This window comes from Centroberyx gerrardi, chromosome 7 (genome assembly GCF_048128805.1).
Source record: "Centroberyx gerrardi isolate f3 chromosome 7, fCenGer3.hap1.cur.20231027, whole genome shotgun sequence".
NCBI classification, from domain to species: Eukaryota; Metazoa; Chordata; class Actinopteri; order Beryciformes; family Berycidae; genus Centroberyx; species Centroberyx gerrardi.
In genome coordinates, this window is record NC_136003.1 from 33,562,588 (window position 1) to 33,583,644 (window position 21,057).

General features: G+C 41.1%; 1 protein-coding gene across 1 annotated transcript in view; it reads left to right on the forward strand.

Annotated features, from left to right (window-relative positions):
• LOC139910014 (protein NLRC3-like) overlaps positions 1-17,387 on the forward strand; it is a 305,613-nt gene extending 288,226 nt beyond the window's left edge. Inside the window, exons 2-6 of the mRNA XM_078284773.1 lie at positions 12,423-14,205; positions 14,316-14,489; positions 14,993-15,166; positions 15,370-15,416; positions 16,584-17,387. Coding sequence (XP_078140899.1) covers positions 12,423-14,205; positions 14,316-14,489; positions 14,993-15,166; positions 15,370-15,416; positions 16,584-17,125 — 2,720 coding nt within the window. The 3' untranslated portion in view covers positions 17,126-17,387. The remainder of the gene's footprint in view (positions 1-12,422; positions 14,206-14,315; positions 14,490-14,992; positions 15,167-15,369; positions 15,417-16,583) is intronic.
• The last annotated feature ends 3,670 nt before the right edge of the window (positions 17,388-21,057 follow it).

Consider the following 21,057-nt stretch of genomic DNA (forward strand, 5'->3'; position numbering starts at 1 on the left):
TAGTTAGAAATTGGTCATGACATTGGCCTTGGGAGAAAAAAGACTTTTGACCGACCGCTACATGACGTCTAGTTGAAGTGCTGTGGAATCGCCCAGCTAGCATCAGAGTCTTAAGACTTTGCTAGCACATCATTATCAATCAAAAAATGTGCATTTCTTGCGTTCTAAACATGGTTACTGGGACCAAAGTCCTTTCTGTTTTTTTGATCCACTGCTGGTGAATGTCTTGCTCTTCTGTACGGCAGGAAACCTGCAGAGAGCAGCCGAGAACCGCACAGGTTCTACCGGATCTCCTAGACATCGTCCTTTTGTCAAAGTTGTATGAAAAAGGAGAATTCGCATACAAAACAATGTTATTGTGCGGGTGTAGTTGTGAGATGCCACCACAGTAATGGTGACTTGATTCGTCTATAGAGAGAGAGAAAGAGTTTTAGAGGAACAGTGTGAAGCCCCATCAAGGGAAGCTTGTATTTAAAGTAGTCCAGTGTATAAACAGTGATAGATAGTAGATTGCAGTTTGTGCCGTGGGGAAGGAGGAGGGCATGTGACTTCACTGATCCATTCCGCTCCTTCATTTTCACTAAGATAGAGGTTAAATTTAAAATGCACACATACATATCCCAAGATTCATAGGGACTATGAAATTATTATAGAGATGAGAAGGGAGAAAAGATTTACATGGAAGTTGGAAGCAGAATATACTGTGTCACTGGTCAGGTCAGTCAGTTATACAGAGAGAGAGGAAGGAGAAGAAAGAAAAGAAGAAAGGAAGGAAGAAAGGAGAGAGAGAGGAGCAGAGGTCAGGCATCTGCTACGATCACTGTCAAAGCACAGAGAAGGAGGAGGAGAAGGAAACAGGAATAAAGACAAAAATGACACTGGCTGAGGTTCAACAGCAGGACATGGAGGAAGGAGGAGAAGATGAGGAGAGGATGTCTTCTTCTGAACCCCCACAATGCACTGCTCTGTCCAGGTGATTCTGTCTCCATAGAAGAAGACGAGGTGGAGCCTGCAGGCCACAGACTCTTGTTTTGTGCTCAGGATTTGCAGCCATCAGCTTTTCAAACCAACCAGAAGATAAAGGAAGGGAGGGGGCTTCTGCTGGGGTTCGGACAGCTGAGCTCTGGGTCAGGGTTCACATCTGGGACTCTGAAACACTGACTGAGTCAGACAGGAGAGAGACACAAAACACTGCTATCTTAGCAGTAAAATCGTCTCTGTCCTTTGGTTTAACGTTTAATGAAGATTTTTTTTACCACGTTTAAAGTTCTTAAAGGTTTTGAGCCCAGGTTCCAAAAACAGAAATTTGAATACTGTCACCCTGGGAGCCAGGCTCTTTAAAATATACCTGTTAGAAGCTGGCCAGTGACCTGCTTTGGGTCCCAAGCCATAGTTTGAGAAACCAGGCAGTTTGGCACTGCATAACACTGACTTGCTGTATCCAACAGTACAGCTGGGCTCAACAGGAATACTGTATATAGGCCTACGTAACAGCAGAAACAAGTGATATTTATCTTAAGTTATGCCTGTAATATACTGTATAAATATCATTTCTCTTAAACCTGTATATTTATCTAGGATTTGCCTTTGTCGGTTTATTTTGAGGGTTTTTCACTCAAAAGACAGAAATTGCTTCCTTGAACTTTACGTTCAAGAAAGAAGAAAACCAGCAGAGTTGAAACGTTTCTTCTGCCATACTCTCTAGAAGATTCCTCAGAGGGAATCTGTTCTCACCTGCTGTTGTCCAGTTTCAACTCTGTCTTCAGTTGTTTCATTCACATCTATTACTTCTTGTTTACAGCAGGGTGACACTGTAAAAATGTCTTTAAAGAGGTTTTGACTAGCAAAGCTAGTTGTCTTTATTTATGAAGACCTTTTGTATTCTCCACTCAATGGTTGTAATCAATACAAACCAGGAAGTAATAAAAGACACTAACTAATATCCTAGGTCCCTTTACACTCGTTGCCATGGAAACGCTGTGCAGAAATGTCAAGAGGAGACATCAATTGGCCTCTCCTGCTGTCAGAAACACAGTAGGAGCCAATCCCTGGGGCAGTTTGCCAGAGTGGGCGGGATTAATAGACTCCGTAGCTCAGTGGACATTCAGGAAGCAGGACTGAACCAGGAAATCACTTTTTATTTTTGAGGAAACAATTTTTTTTTATTTTTTTTTAAATACAGTCCAGTTTGGTTGTAAATGACTGTTTGTGTATTTTATTCACATGTATGCCTGTTTCTTTTTACATCTCCAGAGCTGGTGGAACCTGTGGCCTCTCGGTTACGGTACAGTCTCTCTGACCGCCGGCGTCTCTTCATGTGAAGGACAGACAGCTCAGGAGACGTTCAACACTTAATCACTAGTCATAATTACATTTTGACTGGTGAAAGTGAAAATTTGTATTACAACTAGTCAGAATGATGAAATAAGATATCCACCAGCCATTTTGACTAGTCAGAATTACATTATGGATATGTTGATTGGAACTAATGACTAGTTGAAAATTAATAGTGATTAAATTTTAAACTGCTTGTTGTGGTCTTTCATTAAGACACTGTACTGTAACTCGCCTGTACTGTACATATAAACATGTTAACGTGGTAACTGTGGGACGACCTGCAGAAGTTGGCCCCCGACCCGCTCAAGGGTCCCGAGCCAGAGTTTTACGTCCTCTGTTTCAGAATGACACCTGTGAGAAGAGGGCAGCATCAGTCTGTTTTCTGTTAATGGGGTTACTGTGTACTGTAAAATATGACAAGTTACGTTTTAAAACCCAGGATGGTTAAAATAATAAGATTAATAATAAAAATACAAAAAAGCAACATGAACATGTTTTTTTCAAACCTCCCTGCCCATGCTGAAGTACTGACTGTAAAGGCTGGATGAACACTTCAAAAACAAAGAAAGCAGAAGGAAAAATAGAAGAGTGTTTGTGGTTCTTCCTCCAGACAGTGTTTTTATATTGGGGTTTTGAAAGCAGATATACATCAGGAAATCTTACATGCTTTTTCTCACAGTATCAAACAAAAATATACAATATTACACTATATACAGTCAGTTCCAAGTATACACAATCCACAGTATTTGACAAAATATACAATATTTCACTATACACAGTCAATTACAGTATACACAATAGAATAATATAAGAATAAGAATAATATATCAATAATAATATATAATAATACAAGAACAGAATAATAGCAATGTGCAACAGTAGTGATTGGTGGCCCCAGGGGTTGAGGGGCGGGACATGGCGGGTGGGAGGGTTCATTACCTGGGAGGGGGAGTTTGTAAGAGAGTAGTAGAGCTGTTGTGTTGCTGTGTTGGCTGTTAAATAAAAGCCAAGTTGGCAACTGGAGATACTCATTGTGGACAACTGGTTCCTGCTGGGGTCATTACAATATGTATATATATAAAGAGGAAGCTGAGGTGGTTGCTGGCCCAGGTCACCAGAGAAATAAACATTCGGCCGAGCTCACACAGAGCCCAGAAAGTAGTTAGTACATGAAATAATGAATAATTTTACGACCAACATTTCTGAACCCTCAACTAAGGTTTCATTCCCAAGTGCTCCACACTCGCTCAGGGATAAAAGAGCTTCTCCAGAGTAACAACAATCACTCTTCACCAAACACACCAAATAATTCCATTTGCAATTGAATGTGTTGCCATGACAACAAACATCTCTGAATATAGTCGACAAATTGAAGGAGTTCCAAACTTTGTGACATCCTCATGTCATTGCCATTCTACAGGCAATTGGATTTATTTTTTCTTATTTATTTTCTTCAATCTTTTCTTCAATCTTCTGCCTCACTCATTTTTTTTTCCATTTTTCAACATGTTCCTTAATATTATTATTCTATTATACAATGGCATGTAATTTTAACCACATATATTCATATTCATTATAAACAATAGTTAATTTGATTTTTTTCTGGCTTCCTATTACAAACAATGCAATATCCTTGGCTCATATGGTTTCAAATCAAATGAACTTTTTTATAAAATGCTTTGAAACAACAGAGGCAGTGTTATGAACAAAGAAAGTGGAAGAAAGAAGATTAACAAAAGCAATACAAGATACAATACAGAGCAATACAAAATCCAGACAGTTAAAAGACTCGGAGAACAGGTAAGTCTTTAGCCTGTTGTTAAAAAGGGTAAGGACTGGGCTGACCTAATGTAGAGGGGGAGATTTTGTGAGCCAGTACTGCAAAGGCACGGTCGCCTTTGTGAACTGACATTGATCTCAACACCAACAAATGCCCCAGGTCAGATCACCTAAGGGATTTGGAGGAGTCGATCACAGTCGCTCAGAGATGTAGTCTGGGGCTAGACCATGTAAGGCTTTAAAAACAAACAGAAACATTTTAAACATGATTAAAGTTCAATTGACAAGGTAGAGATATAAAAAGGTTGGTAAATTGTGATACCAATAAAGAATTCATAAAGGAGATCTTGTCATACAGTGTAAATGTCTTCACACATCCATGGCTGTAATATCTTATTCAATGTAAGCAGTTTATTGTTAAAATGTATTGTATCTCCCGGAATCTGAATACCAATATATTAACTTTGTCCTTTTCAAAACCCCAAGCCTAAGTATGGCACAACTTTCATTATTGTGTTTGTTTCAAAACACTCAATGAGGACTTATTAAGATAAGTGTTGGGGACATAATGAGAAATATGTATCATCTGCAGTATAGATACTTTTATTTTTATGCCCTAATACTTCAATATTATTATTTAAAGCATAGCCTTAATTTCAAGCAGTCGTCTCATATTGTTCCTAATGTAACAAGCATGTAAAAATCCTGACTCATCATGGTGGATAACACCACTTAGTACCTTATTTATTCTGTATGCATTTTGGCAATATTTTGGCATCATAAAATTGGAGCGTGATTGGGCTCCAGTCCAGATATTTTCCATCGTTTCCTCTTCCCCTCTCACTCCTTCCAAAAAGAAAAACAGCAATTGAGTTATTTATGTCCAAATTACTGAAAATAAGCTGCATCAAATGCAGTTTTTCATAGATTAAGTGGTTATTAATAATAAGCCAACAATAAATATAACAACAAAACAAACACAATCTGTGATTAGCTGCAACCAGTTTGGTGCTTGCTAAATTGCCAAATCTGCCAAACAAGTAAACAGTGGAAGTTTGGACGGTGGTAAAGTTGGGCACAATGATCAGCGCTTGGTGTAATTACTTATAGAACGTAATTTAGAGGCTGTTCGGCAGTGCAGTAAGGAAGGAAAGGGAAAAGTGGACAGTGCAATTAACAAACCTACACTGTCTGACTCAGGATTTGAACCCAGGTCTCCAGCATTGCAACCTTTACCAAGTGTAATACCAAAAGTACTGTAATAAACCCAGACCTGAAGGTAGGGGGCAGTATAGTGAAGTAAAGGAGGTAACGCTGCCACCACCTTTGATTAACCCATCTGGTCCGGTGTCAGAGCCCAAGAAATAATCACAGCCACAACCAAAATTAGAAAGACAAGGAATACTTTATTGAATATACTAAAATTCATATAAACCTTCAAAAAGGCACTCAAGCCACCTGTACGGCCACCTGGAAGCTTAATCTACCCCCCCCCCCCGTGGACTACAGGCTACACTGCACACACACTCAGCAAAACACCACACATGATCGTGGCCTACACCACCTTTTAAGAGTTACACTGCCTCCACACACGGGCCAAAAGGGCCAGATGACAATTATTCCACTGCAAACAAATGGCTGTTGGGACTAGTGGTCAAGTAAGTTATAACATGCAATGCACTGCATATGTAATGGGTCGTGTCTATCTGTGGACTTATGGTGTCCCCTTATGTTTATGGTGCAGGAAGGACGGCGTGACCACACAGGACTTGCTCTCACTCTGGTTCTCTCTTTATTCTGGAGCTGGTACAAAAATCAGCAACACACAATCGTCATGAACAGTGTGTTATGCAACTGCAAGCATTCAGATCTGTGTAACAAAGAGTAGAAAAATTACTATCTAAAATAATTACTAGAAAACATTATGGCCGGGAGCAAGCCAGCAAGTGCATGGCTAGCTAACTAGCAAGACTAGGAGAGAAGGAACCCTATCTATGCAGTTGCGCTATTAACCCACCAGGTGGCTCTAAAACTACACATATGTAAGACAAACATATCAATTCTGTAGAAATTCATAATAGAGGTTATTTCTAACTCTGTTACACATATAAAATGTCTATATAGTAAGGCATAGACCTAGCTCCGCCCACTGGCAGTCTACAGCCCCCCAGCAGCCCAGATCCTCTTTAGCCTATAATTAAAGAACTAGACATACAACAGACAGACAAGCCATTTAAATGTCACATGATAAAAAGCACTTTCCTGCCGTCAGATGACAACACCCTCCCATAGCGCCGGGGAGAGAACGGCGAGCACAGTTTAGTTAGTTTAGTTAGTTACGGGAGTAAGGCAGCATCCCCCTCCACCTGCCGGCAGACTGTCCCCCTGTCCCCCTGTCCCCCTGGCTCCCTGGCTCCCTGGCTCCCTGTCCCCCTGTCCCCCTCGCTCCCTGGCTCCCTGTCCCCCTGTCCCCCTGTCCCCCTGTCCCCCTGGCTCCCTGTCCCCCTGTCCCCCTGGCTCCCTGGCTCCCTGTCCCCCTGGCTCCCTGTCCCCCTGTCCCCCTGGCTCCCTGGCTCCCTGTCCCCCTGGCTCCCTGTCCCCCTGGCTCCCTGTCCCCCTGGCTCCCTGTCCCCCTGTCCCCCTGTCCCCCTGGCTCCCTGGCTCCCTGTCCCCCTGGCTCCCTGTCCCCCTGGCTCCCTGTCCCCCTGTCCCCCTGGCTCCCTGTCCCCCTGTCCCCCTGGCTCCCTGTCCCCCTGGCTCCCTGGCTCCCTGTCCCCCTCGCTCCCTGGCTCCCTGTCCCCCTGTCCCCCTGGCTCCCTGTCCCCCTGTCCCCCTGGCAGCCCGGGAGACAGGACAGCTCATTAGCCCAAAGTACTGCACAGGAGCAGGGATGGATGGAGCATTCAGCGGTTTATTCTGTAATAGTGGGACACACACACACACACACACACACACACACACACACAACACACAGTGATGGCGAAATGAAGCTTTCTGAAGCATTACAGTTTTCCGACACACTGGGTCGAAAATGGGTTCAGCACTCGAAGCTTCATATGAGATGAGACATATCGCCTCTACTAGTGAACAGAGTGTAGCACAGTAAACCAGACGACTAGTAACAGCTTTATAGTCTGTGAGCCCTCCTGTAGGTCACTGGTCAGTATAGTGAACAGAGGGAGCTTTAGCCCGCCCACACGGTAGGCCCGGGTTCGATTCCACACATGTGAAAATGCGTGTGCATGAATCTGTGTTTTTCAGTGGTTCAAACTTCATAATAAAATAGTGAGAGTGAATATTTTTTGATAATTAACGCAAGGACAGAAGAACAAAAGGGATAAATAAAGACAACAACTTCCTGATAAAGTGGAAGAATAGGGAGAAAGTGCTTAAGGACAGACTGTCATTGGGCACTTGGGCAGAGGTAATTCAGTAATACGTTTTGAAATAGCCTGTATTTTGCTATTATCTGGAATGTGCTGCACAAACACATTGATTTGGTTGGGCATTTATATGTCTGTTTCAAACAGAAATCAAGTGAAACTGTTATTTAGGCAAAGGCATTTGTGTAATATTACAACCTTGTTGATAAATTCAAAATATTCCCACACTGGGGAACGGCAGCTCTGTCTTTCTGGCTCAATCATGATACAGAAATAAACGCAATCTAATCGACAGTCCACAACGACGACGCTATACTAATACTACAACCCATTTGTTCATTCTTACAGTTCATTTGGAAGGGAAAGCCGCCAATACGTTTCAAATCTGACAAACCCGGTACTCGGCAAATCGAAGCAGTCATGTGATTCACTGCGGGAATGAAGCAGACGCTGCTGCGAACGTCATCATTCACGTGACATCTTCCGTAACAAAGCAAACTCCGGAGCTGTGGTTCACTTGAAAGTACTTCCGACTTTGAATCGCGTTTTGGAGCTTCGTAACATTACTAGCAGAAAGTCTGTTTGACTTGATCAGGATGTGAGTTCAGCAGGTAAGGATCCTACCAGGAAACATTACACATGTTTGATAAGTGAACTGTGTGGAATTGCATTGTATTGTTAAACTGTATGACTGTGTATATGATGATGTTGGTGAAATCTTTCAAGATGTTTATTCGATGCTCACAGATATGAATATAGAATATTCATTAGTCCATGTTTTATTTTAGTGTTGCCAGATAAAATCAACACCAGGTCACAAGTTAGACTGCTGCCACGCCTCATTTCACTGGTGAGATATGAGGAAGTCAGAAGGCCTGACAGCTGAACTTTGATCTGTTAACAAATGTGTACAAAACAAAAATAATTGACCAATAGCCTCCTTAATACAAAGTCTATGTTTTATTTGTTCTTAATGCTTAAAATTCTTCTTACTACATATGAAAGTACAGAGTTTTCACTTTTCCATTTTTGCCATTTTTTTCCACATTGAATTCCATAGTACAGTTAGAGAAGTGAAAGTGCAGTAAAAGTGCTTGCTCTGTGTATGTAGTGATGAAGGATAATTTATTAGGGGTCCAATCACGTAGTGCTGGAACCCTATTGCTGGAATTCTTTCTTTCTTTCTTTCTTTCTTTCTTTCTTTCTTTCTTTCTTTCTTTCTGTCTTTCTTTGGAAGGTGCTGAGTCCAGTCCATGTATCACTACCATATTGGATTTTGGCCATTTTGAATTATTATAAAATCACTGTTTTTGCAAATCCTCCAAGGCCGTTCATCTGATTCATATGAAACTTGGTATGGATAATTGTGGGACCGTCCTCTTTAAAAGTTGCATAAAGGTAATTGATAGACAAAGTGGTTTGGCTTTTATCAACCAATGAACTTTCAACGAAACACGGGCTAGCACAAAATTGGCCATAACCCACTGACCATTTATCTAATCAAGCCAAAATTTGAAACAGATGTTGAGGAGTGTTGCTTGAGCATGCCCACAAAAGTTCTACTACTAGTGGGTGCTACAAATGCAAAAAGTTTACATCTCATAATTGACGGCATAGATTTTTATTCATTTTGTTGCCATGCTCTAGGTTCATGTCCAAGTTGACTTATGAAATTTGGAAGTGATGATGAAAGTGGGCGTGGCTTATTACATAATCAAATCTCCATAGATATTAAAATAAAAAATTCATAAACAATCAGCTGTATGTCCTAGAGAGATGGCATTTTCAGGACATCTTGGCTGAAGTGAGATAAATCTTTCATGCACTGGTACCTACCCCCGATTCTGAAGTCGCCCCCCTCTGTTTATTGCAAAAACTGACTGTGATCCCATGCACTGCACACAAAAAATGGATTTTTGAAATCGCCATACTTTCATTAGTAAACAGCCAAAAATTTGTAATGATATCTTGAAAACTGAGCGTACGGTAGACCAAAATGTCCAGCTGCAAATAGTTTGATGAATTGACAATGTGACATGTTCAACATCGTTTTGATCAATCTTTATCAAACTAAAGATAAATGATGTCTGTACTCTCCAGACGATGTCTGAAAAGCCATGTTTAAATTGATTAATGGAGGACAGTTCTAATATTCTTTCTGAGGCTTTCAACATAGGTTGGACCGTCTCAAAATGTTTCCACTGTTTTTTTTCCCCCTCTCCACTCTGCGCCCTAAAGGCACAGGTTTTCAGTGGAAAATTGTGAGTTCAAATCCAATGGATAACACTGTCACTCTAGGTTCAAATCTCTGACATGATATTTCTGACACTCATGACAATAGTGCAAAAGATATTCTTCGTAATAAGAACACCAAAGATCTCTAAAGTGCATCATCTTTTCAACCCATGCACTCGTGAAGTCATCTTGTGAGCTCAAATCCCAGGTAGTGCAACCAAAATACAACAGTTTCTTTAACAGCACTAACTTTGAAGCCAGGATCCACCAGGGCAGTGAAAAAACCAGCAGGTCCGAGCTGTGTGTGTTGCAATGAAGTAGGAAGTACAATGTCTGCAATGTCTTATATCAAAGCTATTCAAACTATTTTAACAAGCAATTTTACGTTTTGGCCAATAACATCTTCTTTCCTTCCATCCACCCGTCCATCCATCCATGTCATCAATTACTTCATGAATAGGCTACTCACAGAGCAAGCAACTATAGGCCTATGAAATCTCGTTATGATGACTTTCATATCTCAAATGAAGTGCTCAAATGATGAAGAGTTGGAGAGTAAGTGAACACAGGCTGAACACGGAATGTGTTCTATTTCATTGTAGTGCTAATGAGCGTGAAAAGGTGCTTATATCCCCATAAAAAGAATGTTACTGTGTCCAAGTCAGCCTTATTGCCAAGGATAGGAGACCTCAAGAGAGATATATAGCATTAATAGGTTTCTCATCTCAGGGAGCAACGATGGCGATGCCTGTAAAGCTGCTCTTGGGAACTTTGGAGGATTTGGGAGATGAAGAGTTTAAGAAGTTCAAGTGGTTCCTGCAGCAGGCTGACATCGTGGAAGGCTTCCCAGCCATCCCAAAGAGCCGACTGGAGAAGGCAGACAGGCAGGACACAGTGGATCAGATGGTGCAGACCTACAACGAATACACTCTGGAGGTGACCAAAGAGGTTTTGAGGGAGATAAAGAAGAATGATCTAGTGCAGAGTTTATCAAACACCAGCTCAAGACCCAAAGGTAAGTCATGGGAAGATTACAAAATGGGACATGTGAAAAAGATGGCACATAATGCAATCATGTAGCTTGTGCAGCTTTCTCGAGAACCGCGTGTGCCCGTACCGCCCGTCCGCTTGTTTATTCAAAGTTTATTAATATTGAACGTGTCGCGTGTCCAAATTGCACCAAATCCGACACTGCAGGTCCTTGGGTCCCCAGCAGTACACCCGCCAAGTGTGAAGTCGATCGGACGGTTATTGAGATATGCGACGGACTCACTCACTCACTCACTCACAGACAGAGATTCCTCGCTTTATAGTTAGATAATTATCTCAGAAAAACAGAGCAGAATTTTATTTTATTTTTTTAAATGCTCTGTTTTTCTGAATTAACAAGATAATTATCTCGTTAATTCAGGATAAGTTTCACGCTTATGTGCGTGATGCAACCCGATTTCAAAATCTGTTATGATTTTAAAACCCCTGTAATCTGAGCCCAGCTTAAGGATCTGCTTGTCCACCCACCAGAGCTGAATAGGTTCCATGGAGTTTGGAATGTGGATGAAACATAGGAAGGTTGTTGGACTGTAATAGCTGATTCTTAGGATGGACTTCGCTCCGGTGCATCGGTCAGAATGCAGTTGACAGGACCCCAGTATTCGTTCACTGCACTTTATTAACTTAGTTGAAGGCACAGCAAAGCAAAGGGCACTTATCCACAATGGAGAACTTAGTTAGATTTGTGAACCTGTGGTTCTGTAAACAGAAAATGAAATCACAGAGTTGAGAGCATATATTTACAATAAGTAAGTAGGCTTCACATACTATGATTCACCCAAGTAAAAAGTATACACCTTCATAACTGAACAAATTAAGTAAATTACTCAATTTAACTTAATATCAAAGGCTTATACATTTACAAAGGCTGCCATCATCAAACAGAAACACCAATATAATATTTAAACACAATAGGCAGCAATTAAGGCAGTGAGATAGCACCACTGATTATTTTACAGAGTGAGATAAATCAAACTCCCATTGCCTACAGTCCTGTTACAGTGGTAACAAGCGCCCTCTAGTGGCGGAAAATCTACCATAAATTACCTTACAAGACGGCTCTAAATTGCCCCATTGTCAATTAAACAATGAATCTCACAAACTAAGCACACTAACAACGGGGAATACTAAGCAATATACAGACACTAATAGCAATCATTTCTACAATTATACAGTACAAGAGAGATTGCGGGAGAAATTGGTTATGCACTCAGCATGCTACAATCTGTCCAGACCGCATGGGTTAACGAGCAGAAACGGGACCGCAGCATACATTGTACGCAAATATAAAACTATATTACAAAGGCACACTTCACCAACCAAACTACGAAAGGGGATAATTATTCAGCACTTACGTTATCATGGACGCGCATGAACACAAATAAAGTCCACACAGGATTAATTAGACAGAGTGCAATTCAGGGTGCACATATCTGGGTCCACGGGGCTTGTGCGTCTTCCGACTAGAAAAAACTCCCACAATACTCTGCGGCTATGATGTCGTAGTAGTCTATCATAGGGCTGTTGCTTATAATTTCTGGGCCCTTTTTACAGTGGACATTTACCAGGAAATGTTTGCATTACTCATAATTATTATAACATCTTCTCATTGATGTCATATATTGTTTACTCATTCAGAGACCCTTGCTGAGTGCCAGTGTAGACTCAAATCCAACATGAAGAAGAAGTTTCGGCGTTTGTTTGAAGGAATCACAAAATCAGGAAAGTCGATACTTCTGAATCAGATCTACACAGAGCTCCACATCACAGAGGAAGAGACTGGAGAGGCCGACAATGAACATGAAGTCAGACAGATTGAAACAGCATCCAGAAAACCAGTGAGACCAGAAAACACAATCAAAAGTGAAGATATCTTTAAACCCGTACCTGGACAAGATGAATCAATCAGACTATTGATGACAAAGGGAGTGGCTGGCATTGGGAAAACAGTCTTAACACAGAAGTTCACTCTGGACTGGGCTGAAGACAAAGCCAACCAGGATATACAGTTCACATTTCCGTTCACTTTCAGAGAGCTGAATCTGCTGAAAGGGAAAAAGTACAGCTTGGTGAAACTTCTTCATCACTTCTTTACTGAGACCAGAGAAGCAGGAATCTGCAGGTTTGACAAGTTCCAGGTTGTGTTCATCTTTGACGGTCTGGATGAGTGTCGACTTCCTCTAGACTTCCAGAACAACAAGATCCTGACTGATGTTACAGAGTCGACCTCAGTGGATGTGCTGCTGACAAACCTCATCAAGGGGAAACTGCTTCCCTCTGCTCGCCTCTGGATAACCACACGACCTGCAGCGGCCAATCAGATCCCTGGAGACTTTGTTGACATGGTGACAGAGGTGAGAGGCTTCACTGACCCACAGAAGGAGGAGTACTTCAGGAAGAGATTCAGAGATGAGGAGCAGGCCAGCAGAATCATCTCCCACATCAAGACTTCACGAAGCCTCCACATCATGTGCCACATCCCAGTCTTCTGCTGGATCACTGCTACAGTTCTGAAGGATCTGTTGAAAACCAGTGAGAGAGAAGACCTGCCCAAGACCCTGACTGAGATGTACATCCACTTCCTGGTGGTTCAGTCCAAACTGCAGAATGTCAAGTATCATGGGAGAGATGAGACAGATCCACACTGGAATACAGAGAGCAGGAAGATGATTCTCTCTCTGGGAAAACTGGCTTTTGAGCAGCTGGAGAAAGGCAACCTGATCTTCTATGAAGCCGACCTGACAGAGTGTGGCATTGATATCAGAGCAGCCTCAGTGTACTCAGGAGTGTTCACACAGATCTTTAAAGAGGAGCGTGGGCTGTACAAGGACAAGGTCTTCTGCTTTGTCCATCTGAGCATTCAGGAGTTTCTGGCTGCTGTTCATGTCATCGTCTCATTCATCGACTCTGGTGTCAATCTGCTGTCAGAACCCTCCTGGTGGTCTACACTATTCAGAGACAAATCAGCAGTAAAATACCTCTACCAGAGTGGTGTGGACAAGGCCTTACAGAGTCCAAATGGACATCTGGACTTGTTCCTCCGCTTCCTCCTGGGTCTTTCACTGCAGACCAATCAGACTCTCCTACGAGGCCTGCTGACACAGACAGGAAGTAACTCACAGAAAACAGTCCAGTACATCAAGAAGAAGATCAAGAAGAATCCGTCTCCAGAGAGAAGCATCAATCTGTTCCACTGTCTGAATGAACTGAATGACCGTTCTCTAGTGGAGGAGATCCAACAGTACCTGAGATCAGGAAGTCTCTCCACAGACAGACTCTCCCCTGCTCAGTGGTCGGCTCTGGTCTTCATCTTACTGTCATCAGAAGAGAAGCTGGATGAGTTTGACCTGAAGAAATACTCTGCTTCAGAGGAGGCTCTTCTGAGGCTGCTGCCAGTGGTCAAAGCCTCCAATAAAGCTCTGTAGGTGAAAAGATAACTGGATATATTAACTTTATTAAAATGTGATGTGAGTACAAAATGGAAAACATTTTTAAAGTTGTTGTTTGTCTTCATCACTAATTCTCCTTCAGGCTGAGTGACTGTCAGCTGTCAGAGAGAAGCTGTGAAGCTCTGGCCTCAGTTCTCAGCTCCCAGTCCTCTAGTCTGAGAGAGCTGGACCTGAGTAACAACAACCTGCAGGATTCAGGACTGAAGCTGCTCTCTGCTGGACTGGAGAGTCCACACTGTAGACTGGAGACTCTCAGGTCAGGATTCCTCAACCTGGTCAACACATGACCATTTAAATCCTGCTTTACTTACAGAGTAACATCAGTGAATAGATTCCTAACCTGTGGAGGATTTTCTCTGCTCTTATGATTGTGGTAACAACCTTTCACTCTACTTTCTGTCCCCTATGAACTGTTTTCTGCTTTCTATCAGGATATTTCATGATTTCCCTCCTTGCTGTCTCTGTTGTTGAGACCTAAAATACCAAAAAGGATTTCTAAGATTCTGCAGCAAACTGATCCAAGAACTGCCAAACTGACCAAACTGACTTATCTAACATGTATCTTGTTTTAAACAGAAAGTTTACACTGAGAACTTAGAAAAAAACATAAAACTGTTATGTAGAAAAGCAGGCAAAAGTAATTAACTTAACTGTCTAACTTAACTGTGTGTGTGTGTGTGTGTGTGTGTGTGTGTGTGTGTGTGTGTGTGTGTGTGTGTGTGTGTGTGTGTGTGTGTGTGTGTGTGTGTGTGTGTGCAGGCTGTCAGGCTGTCTGCTCACAGAGGAAGGCTGTGCTTCTCTGGCCTCAGCTCTGAGCTCCAACCCCTCCCATCTGAGAGAGCTGGACCTGAGCTACAATCATCCAGGAGCCTCAGGAGTGAAGCTGCTCTCTGCTGGACTGGAGGATCCACACTGGAGACTGGACTCTCTCAGGTCTGGAGAGGCAACGTCTGCTAGAAGGCTGAGAGTCACACACATTTTCTCTGTCACACTGAGAAGATGAGGAGTATTGATTAATGTCTAACAGCAGTTATGACTGATGCTGTATGGAAACTCATTCATATTGAAGGTTATTAAATGTCCATGTTTCCATCATCAAAGAGAATCTGCTGGTCTGACTTTGTTTATTCCCCCAGTGTGGACCATGGTGGAGAGCAGAGGTTGAAACCAGGTCTGAGGAAATGTAAGTGTGTATTTAGTTTGATTCATGAAAACAAAGCAACACACATTCAACTATTTAGATAGAAAGTCCATTCACACAGCAGTATGTGACGTCCATTCATTCACATACTGTGAATAAAGATGATGACATCATGTGGGACTTTCTAAAAAGCTTCATGTGAAAGCAGCTTAACGAGGCAAAAAAATATTTAACATTGATGGAAATATTAGATTTTTTCCCCCAGGTATACGGCAACATAAGAACTAGCAATGGTGACAAGAAAAATAAAATTTACATACATTTGATTTTTTTAATGAATTAATATAGTGAAAAAATGCCAAAAGAATGTCTATAAAAAATAGGGAAAACATTTTTATAAAATCTTCAAATTATAAATCATATATCATGCATCAGCAGGAGATACTGTGGTGAAAGTTTGAAGCTAAAGGTAAATCAATAACATGGTCAGAAACTATGACAAGATCCCCAGTGGAAAATGAATGGAAATGAATGAGCTTAATGTGGTTTATTTACCTAAAACTGATGAAGAAGAATCTGAAATAAATAAGGGGGATTTCTTATCCTAATTATTCACTACCATCAAAAGGAAAACACTGGGTATAAACCAGAATACTTGTAATTAAATAATAATGTGGTAAATTGACCTAAAACCATTAAATATGACAGCTTAATGTGGCTTAATGACCTAAAATCTAAATTCAGGCATCAGGGGGAGACGAGGAGATACTGTGGTGAAAAGTTCAAGTTAAAAATAAATTAGTAACATGGTCAAAAAAACTTTGACAAGAAATCCAGTGGAAAATGAATGGAAATGATTGAGCTTTGCTGTGTGTGTGTGTGTGTGTGTGTGTGTGTGTGTGTGTGTGTGTGTGTGTGTAATGTATCTGTATTATGATTACTGTTATGTATTTATTTATTATTTTTTAATTAATTCCTGTTATCATTAGTCTCTTTTCATCATATTTTCCTAATTGTTAAACCTCATGTAAGCCCCATCAGAGGTTGGTTGCCTTTTCTTGTAATTTAAATCAATAAATGAATATAAAGTATTCACAAAAATGAAACTGTTCAATAATTAACAGTGAAGTTATTAATAAAATAACAATAAACACAACAGGTGTATCAGATGATAAACTGCTGCTGTATTGAGTCTTGTTCTCTCATCAGATGCCTGTGAACTCACTCTGGACCCAAACACAGCACACAGAAACCTCTTCCTGTCTGAAGACAACAGAAAGGTGACAGTGGAGAGAGAGGAGCAGCCATATCCTGATCACCCAGAGAGATTTGACTGCTGGAAACAGCTGCTGTGTAGAAATGGTCTGACTGGTCGCTGTTACTGGGAGGTCGAGAGGAAAGGAATTGTTTCTATAGGAGTGACTTACAGAGGAATCAGTAGGAGAGGAGCGGGTGTTGACTGTGTGCTTGGAGGGAATGAAAAGTCCTGGAGTCTGATCTGCTCTGATCACAGTTACTCTGTCCGGCACAATAACATAACAAAAGTCATACCTTCCCTCTCCTCCTCTGACTCTGACAGAGTAGCAGTGTATCTGGACTGGTCTGCTGGCTCTCTGTCCTTCTACAGAGTTTCCTCTGACACACTGATCCACATCCACACCTTCCACTCCACATTCACTGAACCCCTCTATCCTGGGTTTGGGATTAGGTTCGGGTCTGGGTCTGGTTCCTCAGTGTCTCTTGTCAGATAGAGGAGGGAGAGAGAAACACTCACACTGCTGACCAAAGACAGCTGCTGAGATGATAGTTCACTCTGTACAGGATCACACACACACACACACACACTTCCATCTTAATGTGAGCATATTAATGTGTGTATTTCCATATAGATTTATGAGTTGTTTTACTGTAAAGAACATATTAATCAATCACTGTCAGCAGAATGTTTTCTATATTCAGGGAAACTAAAATATCTTTCTTTTGGATCTTTCTTATATTTGGTATTTTATTAATCTCATCATTCCAAGCTTAACATTTTTATGTTTTCTATAATTGTTTCCCAGAATTAAAGGTTAAACACTGTTTTAACTTCTTTTCAAACGTGTTTTGTTATAAATGTGATGTTTAAAATGTAATCATTGTCCTAAAATAAACCAATATATGACTCTGTTGTTGTCTATGTTGTGAGTCTCATGATCAAGGAAAATATAATCTTTGTCATGGCTGATTTACTTTGCTAAACTGAAGCAAGATGTCAGAGACAACTGTGACGGCCGTCCTGCTCTGTCTGTCTGTTGTCTGAGTCTCTCCTCAGGTCCCTGGTAGGCGGGGTGACCTGGCCAGTCTCCCAGGGGTATTTAAGACCAGACCGTCCTCTCCCCAGGCAACATGTTTTGTTTTGGGTTGCCTCTGCCGTTGCGTTAACTTTTAGGTTACACCTTTTCACACTACACCTCTCACACACCCACTCACTGACGCTACTGACTGTACTGATTCACACGTCTCATGAGTTTGGTCTGGGTTTGTTGTTATTTTGTTAATAAATTTGTTAACTTTCTTCGTTAAAACCGTGCATCTCCCTTTCTTGTCATGGCTTATAAGCTGGGTCATGACACAACTTCACATATTTATGGTAAGCATGTTGAATTATGAAGGAAAAAAATCTATAGATTCGTCATCTCGCCTACTCCGCTCACACTGTGTGTGTGTGTGTGTGTGTGTGTGTGTGTGTGACATTGACAGGAGTATGTACACTCTCACCCAGCCCTACTAGGCTATTTTTGGCTGTAAAAGGTTTCTGGAGTAAAGTCGAGCGTATTTTGAGTGAGGACAGGTGGAGAAAGATCAAAAACAAGGTGACATGAGGTTTAAAGGGGGAATCATATGAAAATTATATGAAACTCACTTAAAAAATTAGAAACCCTTCCTTGTCCTGTGTGAATCCAGGATGGCTGCTCCTGGAGCTCTGGAGCTGCTGTTTAATGAAATGCTGCCCTCTGCTGGTTAAAGGAGAAAATACACATTACATTTCTACTGGGACAGAGTAGGTAGTATGGGCAGAAATTACAGCCAGCAGAAACTGAATTTTAAAGGGTAACTTCGGTATTTTTCAACCTGGACCCTATTTTCCCAACTTTTTGTGTCTAAGGAACACACTCCCTGAAAGTTGTGTCGTGGTTTTGTCTAGAGAGTTGGACCGACTTGTTGGCCCCGGTCTCGGTTAAAAACGGTGAATTAACGGAGCCAAAGTCACACTTGGACACATAGTAGGTGCAGCTTGGTAAATAGATGGTGCATTGTAGTTTACTCTTTCTATAGGCTGGTGTGTTGTGTTTTTTAAGCGTAGGCTTTATTGTGAAATAGGCTATAAGCCTATAAGACTCGGTTACACACAATAACAAACAGACCGGATCAAGCAAAAGGAAAAACGTTTCATTTCTCTGTAGGGTCCTTTCCATAATGTTGTCAGACACTTATAATAACAATCTGAGCCTGTCAGTAAAACAAGAACTTTTAGTGGACGGACATTGACGGTGTGATTTGCCCCGTCGGATTACATTGCAGCTCGTTCTGCAGCTGCCGGCTGAAGCGATCTCGCTCAATACTGGACCAGTTTCAAAAACTGTTGTCCCCTTTAGTCACTTAGACACAAAAAGATGGGAAAATAGGGTCCAGGTTGAAAAATACCCATGTTACCCTTTAATTGCATTAATTAGAATTTTTGACGCTAAATTGAATCATGGTATGCACAAAATGAATCTGAATTGCAGAAGCTGAATTTCTATCATCAAAACTGAAACTGAATGTCATGGTTTGAATTTGGTCACTGTCGCTTTCAGCTCTAAACTTTTATTTCTAACTAGTTTGAGCTAAAAATTCAACCCTCAATACAATGCGTGTACCTTCGTTTCAGTTGTTTTACTCATTTAAGTGCAATAAATAAAAACACGATTTGAAAACATGAACACATGGTTTGTCAGTACAGAACAGGAGTAAACAGGAGAGGCTCTGACATCCGGACAGGACGGATCTCAGTTTCAGAGTAAAAGCCTTAATGTTTCCGGTCTGAACCAAGTTGTTCAACAGTAAGTGAATCTTTCTTCTGCCCAAACAGAGCATGTCAGAGACGAGGGGGCGATGAAACTCGTCAGCCTGTAGGTTTGAATAAGAAACACTATGAAGGTTTGTAAGCTTCACAGCTCGCTCTCTAATGTAAACTAGCTAACGTTAGCCTAGAAAGGAAACAAGCTAGTGGCCGTTACATTACGACCAGACATCAAGGCAGCAAGCCAAGAACAACAAGCTGGAATAGATTAACATGAAGACAACGATGGCTTTGACTTGAATCATATTAACCAACACTGAATAAATTACACTGAAGCTCCATATAGTGATGTCATCATTTGTAGGACATTTCAGATTCATTCCATTGTGTTGATGGTAGAGTCGATAAAAATATTTATCTTGTTTTCACTTTTCTCAGAGGAGGATGACATGAGGATGACATGGCAAGTCACTGAGTGGAAATCACAACTGAGCAAGTCAAAGTCAGCAGGAGAAACCAGGGAACAGCAAGTTGTTTCAACAGTAATGTAAAGGACTTGTTACAGAATGTTCGAGTCTTTGTCTGCAGAGACCTGCCAGTTAAAACACTGAGCCGGTGACTTGGCTTTGTGTGGTGGGACTGTCTTTTTGTTGTTTATAAGAAAAATGATCCTGACATCAATATATATAGCTAATATGTTCATAGTCCTAAGTTATACAAATTAATAGGGTGCATTTACTGAAGGCTGTCCATGGTACTGTGTGAGTTGTTTTTTAACTTGACTGTATTCTTGAAGCATGGATTTTACTCACAATTAAACTGATAAAATGCTTCTTTGACATATAAGTGTAGAGCTGGAGTGTATGCAGATTCAATAAATTAAAAGTTTCTGGCAAATGTGCAGCATGGGATCCACATGACCTGGAAGTCTCTAATATTTCCTGTTTCCTGTTGTTGTTTTTATTCATACTTCATACTTTTTATTTGGCCCAGCCTGTTAGTTTTAGTTTAGTTATTTGTAGCATTTCCTCCTACTTTTGTAATATTATATAGGCCACGGCCATTGATTGAGTCTACATGGTTCTCATTGGTTGAAAGACTCTCTGCTGTCCATTTTCAGGAGAGCAGGCTGCCCTCTAGTGGTACAGGGTAAACATTACATCACACAACTCTCCTAAGTGTATACAGAGTGAACAACAATCATGTGGAGCCAACTCACTCTTTCAACTCTCGTTCATCCTTCACCAGAAGTCTTCCCTCTCTCACTCGCGCATAATGAACAAATGAATCCAATGAATGATAGAATCAGTCGAACAAATCTTTTCACTGAGTGACTCATAAAGAACTGAATCTCATAAAAGAGCTGAACTTTGCATCACTAGTTCAGACTGGCAAACACTAAGGCTTTTTACGGCCGTGTTCTGCAAGCTCAAATAAGAATAAGACTTGAGGTCAGATTTTTTCAGAATAAGAGCGTCATTTCTAGAAATCCACAACACTCAAATGTTGACTAAAAAAAACATCTTTTTGCACAAAAAACAAAAACAAAAACAAATAATTAAGCAACAAAATGCAACTATACAATCTTTACAATGTTTTCCATGATAAGAATTGTTGTAATCATTTAGTTGAAGGTTC